This window comes from Octodon degus, unplaced genomic scaffold (genome assembly GCF_000260255.1).
Source record: "Octodon degus isolate 3935 unplaced genomic scaffold, OctDeg1.0 scaffold00227, whole genome shotgun sequence".
Classification (NCBI taxonomy): Eukaryota; Metazoa; Chordata; class Mammalia; order Rodentia; family Octodontidae; genus Octodon; species Octodon degus.
In genome coordinates this window covers 2,324,146-2,331,046 of record NW_004524803.1, presented here as the reverse complement: position 1 = coordinate 2,331,046, position 6,901 = coordinate 2,324,146, and the positions used below count along the sequence as shown (strand labels likewise).

Below are 6,901 nucleotides of genomic sequence, written 5' to 3'. Positions count from 1 at the left end.
CTTAAATCACATGATACTGAATACTTATAACTTAAATTATTTTAAAAAATTATCCCCAAACTGTTTACATATTTGGTACAGGGTCTAGCTCAGCAGCTGGGACTCCTAGTGATCCTCCTGTTTCAGCCTTCCCAGCACTGGAGTTACGGGGGTGCATAATCGTGCCTGATTTTGGTGGCCAGTTTGGCAGGCCTGGGGTTCCAGAGCCAGCACAGTGTGTGGTACCCAGGATCAAACCTAGGCCCCTGCGTTTCCCAGGCAGGTGCTTAGATGTCAGAGTTACTCATATCAATTACATCTCAATATCTGAATGCTCCATTTTTAGCTATTTGTCACTTTTAAAGAAAAAAATTATAATTTTGATTTGAAAATACAGCAGAAATGACATAATTTCACATAAAACCTGACTTTAAAATCTCAAGTGATAATGATATAGTATATTTCATATATGCGTGTGTGGTTATGCATATGGGCAAATATATGTATATTCAAGAAATTCTTAAGCTTACAAAAAAATAATTCTGGGGATGTAACTTAGTATAGAATGATTGCCTAACATACACAAAAGCCTTGTGTTCAATACATAGCACAAAAACAAAAATGCTTTTCCTTCATTATATGCGGCCTTGCATATATCAAAAGTTCATGCAAATAAGTAAACATATCCAAGAATACCCAGGGTTTGGGGGAAATTTGATCTCTTAATTTATACTAATCTGTGAGCAATTTTCTTTCCAACAGGTATAAACATTTTTTTGGATGGCTACGTTCCAACAGAAAATTTGAGATTCCGAGATGCATCACTTGTTTTTAAAGTGGCAGAGACAGCAAATGAAGAAGAAGTTAAAAAGATGTGTATGTATAAATATCCAGGAATGAAGAAAAAAATGGGAGAATTTGAGCTAGGAATTGTAGCTGGAGAGTTCACTGATTCTGAAATCATGGTGATGCTGGGGGAAAATGGTAAGTTTTTCATAATTTTTGGATTGTAGGAGTCATGTTTTCCAGGAAATTAGTTCTATGCCATGAAAATTTTTGACTCTTATTATAGGAATTAAAGCTGAGCTTTGAATCCATAAATTTTATCTTACAGTTTTTGTGCTATGTATAATCTTGTCAGTATTTTCTTTTTAACCTTACTGGAAATAAGATGTTATACACTGGGTGTTTTATGTATAATTTAATAAGTCAGTTACCAATCTTACAAAGTGACTATTTGAAAATAGTCTAGTTACAGGTTTTTTCTTTGTATACTGCTCTTTGGAACTTAATTTGAATTTGGTATACTTTTGTCTACTTTTCTAAATAGTTGTATCATCAGCATTTTTAATGCTAACTTACCAATAGACTTATAAAATGAATTTTAACTACTAGATATTTGGTGTTGCTTTTAGGATTTAAAAATGAACTATTTTTATGGTAATGTTACAGTTTAACAAAACTAGAAAAAAATCTAGAGCATGTTTTGGGTTTGAGTTTGGGTTTGGAATTTCTGCACTGGGAATCGAAGTCAGGACTTGCCATGCAGGAAATACTGTTGAAATGGATCACTCTGTAATCAAGAGAAATTTTCAAGTAGGTTTCAAAGTCAGCTGTTCAGTGAATGAACTTTAAATAATGGTAGCTATCATAAAATGCTCTGTATTACTTTAACATAGCTTTGAGCATTATATTTAGCTAATTATTTTTAATACTATTCCAAGATTTAAACTTTATAGACCTAACATTCATTCAAATAGTGATAAATTTGGACTTGTCTTTATTTCTCCTCATAAACTGATACTTCCGAAGTAAACCATGAAAGCTTTAATTAAGTACTTTTCTGTTTAACCTTGAGACTTCTGCAGTGTGAATGTATATATTTAAAACAAATTTCTCAGTTAAAAACATAACATTATGCTTTACTTGAAATATGAAGCTTCTTTCAAGTCAGTGTGTTGTGTCCTCCTTTGCCAGGTACAGGTAAAACAACATTTATCAGAATGCTTGCTGGGAGACTTAAACCTGATGAAGGAGGTATGGCTCTAAATGTCAAATCTTCTTATTCAGTTTACTATAGTAAACTTTAAAGATCTGGACAATTTTATGTATCTTACATACTTGTATTATTTTCCAGGAGAAGTGCCAGTTCTTAATGTCAGTTACAAACCACAGAAAATCAGTCCCAAATCCACTGTGAGTTGTTATTATTTCATTTGATTATTAAAGAAAAGTATGTATACTCATAGCATTTGTTCATATGCTTATTTTGTAGTGTTGAAGCTTGAGACCCAGGGTTGCACTGCAACTGAACTACAGCCCCAATCCTTTTTATTTTTTCATTTGATACCGGGTTTTACTAAATTACCCAGGCTGGCTTCAAATTTGTTCTCACCTTGCTTTAGCTTCCTAAATAACTGGATTTTGGTAGGCATGGATAATGCCAATTGTGAAACTTTAGTCTTCCACTGATTAAAGGCTGAGGGTACAGCTGAGTAGTAATATATGCTTAGTATACCCAAGGCCCTGGGTTTAGTCCCCAACACCAAAACATGGTTTTACTGTATATATTAAGTTCCCATCCAACTAAGATAGATTCTCTACAGTTTTACTTGAAGTGGTGAATGACTGTATTAAGACTACAGTCCTTGATTCATTACTACTACTAGGAAAATACTTTTAAAATTTGTTATTTTTCCAAAATAAACCTTTAAAAATCAACTATATTCCATCCTTCAAATAATACAGTCAAGAAAGGAAAAAGGAGGGCCGGGGAGTTGGCTCAGTAGAATAAGTGCTTCCCTGGCAAGTGCAAGGGTCTGAGTTCAATCCCTGGTTCCACCAAAATAAAATAAAGGGAAAAGGTCACCTACCCACCCCATGAGAGAAAACATTTGAACAGCATGTTTCTAAGGAATAATCTGTGTCAAGACATATATAAAGAACTATTAAAATTCAGTTTAAAAATGAGCAAATACCTTTTGCCCCTGAAAGAACTTTTTTGCAAAGAAACACAAATGGCTAATAAACATGTAAAAATGCTCTGCATCACTAGTTACTGTGAAAATGTAAATCAATACCACTTCATATTCAGAAGAATGACTAAAATCCAGCAGATTGTAGAAGGTGTTGCATATATGAAGAACTTGGAACCTCATCATTGCTACCAGGAATGTAATATGAACTAGTTTGAAGAATATTTGGACAGTTCCTCCATACACAGTTATAAAAACCAGCACTTTTAAGCCAGGCATGATGCCACATATTTATAATCCCAGCACTGTGAGAGTGAGGCAGGATGGTCACAGTTTGGACCTTTAACAAGAACATGCCTTAAAAATTTATGTACAAGGATGGGAATATTGCTCAGTGTCAAGGCTCTGGTTCAGACCCCAGTGGTGAGGGAATATGATGGTAATTCCAGGTATCTTAGCACTAAAACCTAGACACAAATACTTGTAATAGCCAAAAAGTAGATACACTCCAAATGTCCCTTGTCTGTTGAAAATGAATTAAAGTTAACTGTTGACTTGTATAGTTGTTGCAGTGAACTATTGTCTCTATATTTCAGTGTCTCAGCACTTAATGTTAACGCTTATATTATATGGTCTATAGTATAGTAAATACAGTAATGCTTTTTATAGTCTTAGCTTTTAATTTCTCAGATCTATCTGTCCTGAAGCAATGAGCAAAAGACATCTTGGTATTCAACTGTAGAACAACGTGGTTTCTTTTGTGTTGCCTCCTGTTGATGTTCTCAGGTTACTCCTACCTACTTTGACCTTCAAAATTATTTCTATTCTCAAATGATTTCTCTCCTAACGCATTTATTACTTGCTTTCTATTTTAAAATTTTAGAATTATTGCGTTTTTACTAACTGGGCAGGATAGTTATTGAATTTTTTAAATCTCGAAATATGCTATAGATGATAAACACTCAAAATACTTTGCTCTAGAGGTTATTTTGCTCCTTTGTTAGGATTTTTAAGTGAAAATTCAGTGCTGACATATTGTCATTTAGTCTTTTCCATTGAAACCAGGGAAGTGTTCGCCAATTACTACATGAAAAGATACGAGATGCTTATACTCATCCACAATTTGTGACTGACGTAATGAAGCCTTTGCAAATTGAAAACATCATTGATCAAGAGGTACTCTTTAGAAAAAGTATTTTCTTTTTTCTTTTTTGGCAGAACTGGGGATTGAAATCAGGCCCTTGTACTTGCCAGGCAAAATTATTTTCATTAGTTTTTAAATTTTGTTATTTTAGTTTTTGAACATCTTCATTTTGTTAAACTTCTTCCATTAGGTGCAGACATTATCTGGTGGTGAACTGCAGCGAGTAGCTTTAGCTCTTTGTTTGGGCAAACCTGCTGATGTCTATTTAATTGATGAACCATCTGCATATTTGGACTCCGAGCAAAGATTGATGGCAGCTCGGGTTGTGAAGCGGTAAGGCTTGCTTCTAACCATATTACTTTTGATTATGTACTAGAATGCTAGTGTCCTTAATATGATGTTTGAATGTTTGGTTATAGAAAGCTATAAAAGATTTCCATATCCTGTTTTAGTTTCATACTCCACGCAAAGAAGACAGCCTTTGTTGTGGAACATGACTTCATCATGGCCACCTATCTAGCCGATCGGGTCATCGTTTTTGATGGTGTTCCATCTAAGAACACAGTTGCAAACAGGTAAAAATAATTTTTTTTTAATTATTTACTTGGTACTCAGAATTGAACCTACTAGAGCCTTCTCATCAAATTGCATCCCCAGGCTTTTTATTTTTTTAACAGAAACATTCTAAGTTGCCCAGGCTGCACATTTCAAATTTTAAATCTTTCTGCCTCAGTCTCCTAGAGTGCCAGGATTATATACAAGGCTATGCCACCATGCCCAATTAAATTACTTTTTTAGGCATGAATTCTCACAATTAGAAAATTAGTAATTCCCAGTAAGCTTATAAGCTGTAACACATTGCTGTTTTTAAATGGAATTGTGTGTCTTGTTTTATGACTCACAAAGTTCTTGTAGTAGATAGAACTGTGTAGAATAGTTTCAGGATGTAGTATCTTCTATAAGCATAAAGATTTGTGGGTCCCTCACCTTTTCTTTCAGTTTAACTTTTGTTTCCTTCATTATTTGAATTTTCCAAACAAAAAAAAAATTTTTTGCAAATAATTCCATGGAAACTTCATTTTTTTATGACAAAAATAGAAGATCAAAAGATATTACATGATTTGGCCAACTTAACCTAACAGTGGTTAGCAGTAAATCTGAAATACCTGATGAAAATAGTACTGATGTACAGCAGAATTAAAGTGAATTGTTTTTTTCACTTTTTCTCACTAGCTTGATTAGAAACACTTATAATATATAGAAAAGCCTCACATTCATATTAGCTTATCAGAAATTGATTACGTAGGGCCGGCCAGATAGCTCAGCGGACTAAAGCATCTACTTAGGCAGGCACAGGGACTGGGGTTTGATCTCTGGCATGTCTTGCAGGCCCTGCCCGTGGGGCCCCCAGGGCACACTGAGACAGCAACTGAGACTGGACTTGTGCACGCCTACAATCCCAGCACTTGGGAGGCTGAAACAGGAGAATCACTGAGTCCAATCTGTGTAGTGAGATCTTGTAGATCCTGTACTAAATTCATAAATAAAATAAATGCATTACCCATAAGAAATTATCAATATTCAGACTTTTTTATATAACAGCAGTTTCCTGTGGTTCCAATGTAGTGTTTTCTGGTATTATAGGTAGGGGAATAGGAAAACTTCTTATAAGATGAAATTTGTAATATCTTTTATGTTTATAAAATGCTTAAAATAATTCCCCTCTATGTTGTGATTTAAGAACTAGTTTAAGTGAAAAGGATGAATAATGCATAGGAATTACTATTGAAAACAGAACGAATTGTTAAGTTTTCTCTTTGCCTTAAAATGCTAATTTGAGAGTCTTTATATCTTATCAGTGATCCTTTGTTTTTCTGAAGGTAGTAGTTGGGGGTACAGCTCAGCTCAATGGTAGATAACTTACCTACCACATGTAAGGCACTAGTAGCACAATAAATACATAAATATTTCATCTTAAATGTTTAGTTTTATACATCAGAAGCACAGGTTTAACTATGCTTATTTTCTGCAAAGATTATATGTAATAGAGGCAAAAAAATTGGAAACATAAGATTTATCATATATTATGATATACCAGTATATAGATGTGTGGAGTTTAGAAGTGATTCTTAATTTTTCATCTCAAAAATTATATTAAGGGGGTAAAATTCAATTAAATTGCCAGAAGTTGTGCACTCCTGTAATCCCAGCATTTGGAAGGCTGAGGCAGGAGAAGCACCAGGAGTTCAAGGTCATCCTGGTTCAAGGCTACCCAAAATACACACCAAGACCCTGTCACCCCCCAAAATTGTTTTTTAACCAAATTAATTTTTTTCTCTCACCCTAGTCCTCAAACCCTTTTGGCTGGCATGAACAAATTTTTGTCTCAGCTGGAAATTACATTCAGAAGAGATCCAAACAATTATAGACCACGAATAAATAAACTCAACTCAATTAAGGTATGTGGATAAACAACTCAGGTTATGGATAGCTTTTACCAATATAAACGGTTTTGTAAGGTTGTTTAAAAAAAAAAAGTAGCATATTTCCTTGATTCTAAGGTTCATGTGTTTATTGCATTTCTTGCAGTAGTGGCATAATTCCCGTGCAGAGAGCCTGCGCAACATAGCGGCTGTTGCTGCTTGGATGCAGACAGTTCTTTTATGCTGTGCTCCTGCACTACCTACATTAATTGCCATTTGAATTGAAGAATTACAGTGATGTACCATTTAAAAAGAAGTTTTTAAGAATATTTTAACTAATCTAAATTGTTTTTCAGTGCATGATTGACTAATTTTTGGTA

At 34.2% G+C, this 6,901-nt stretch overlaps 1 protein-coding gene across 1 annotated transcript in view; it reads left to right on the top strand.

Annotated features, from left to right (window-relative positions):
- The window catches only part of Abce1 (ATP binding cassette subfamily E member 1), a 30,904-nt gene that overhangs the window by 20,681 nt on the left and 3,322 nt on the right, over positions 1-6,901 (top strand). The window contains exons 11-17 of the mRNA XM_023705737.1: positions 742-963; positions 1,957-2,016; positions 2,117-2,175; positions 4,020-4,130; positions 4,289-4,431; positions 4,551-4,673; positions 6,446-6,557. Coding sequence (XP_023561505.1) covers positions 742-963; positions 1,957-2,016; positions 2,117-2,175; positions 4,020-4,130; positions 4,289-4,431; positions 4,551-4,673; positions 6,446-6,557 — 830 coding nt within the window. The remainder of the gene's footprint in view (positions 1-741; positions 964-1,956; positions 2,017-2,116; positions 2,176-4,019; positions 4,131-4,288; positions 4,432-4,550; positions 4,674-6,445; positions 6,558-6,901) is intronic.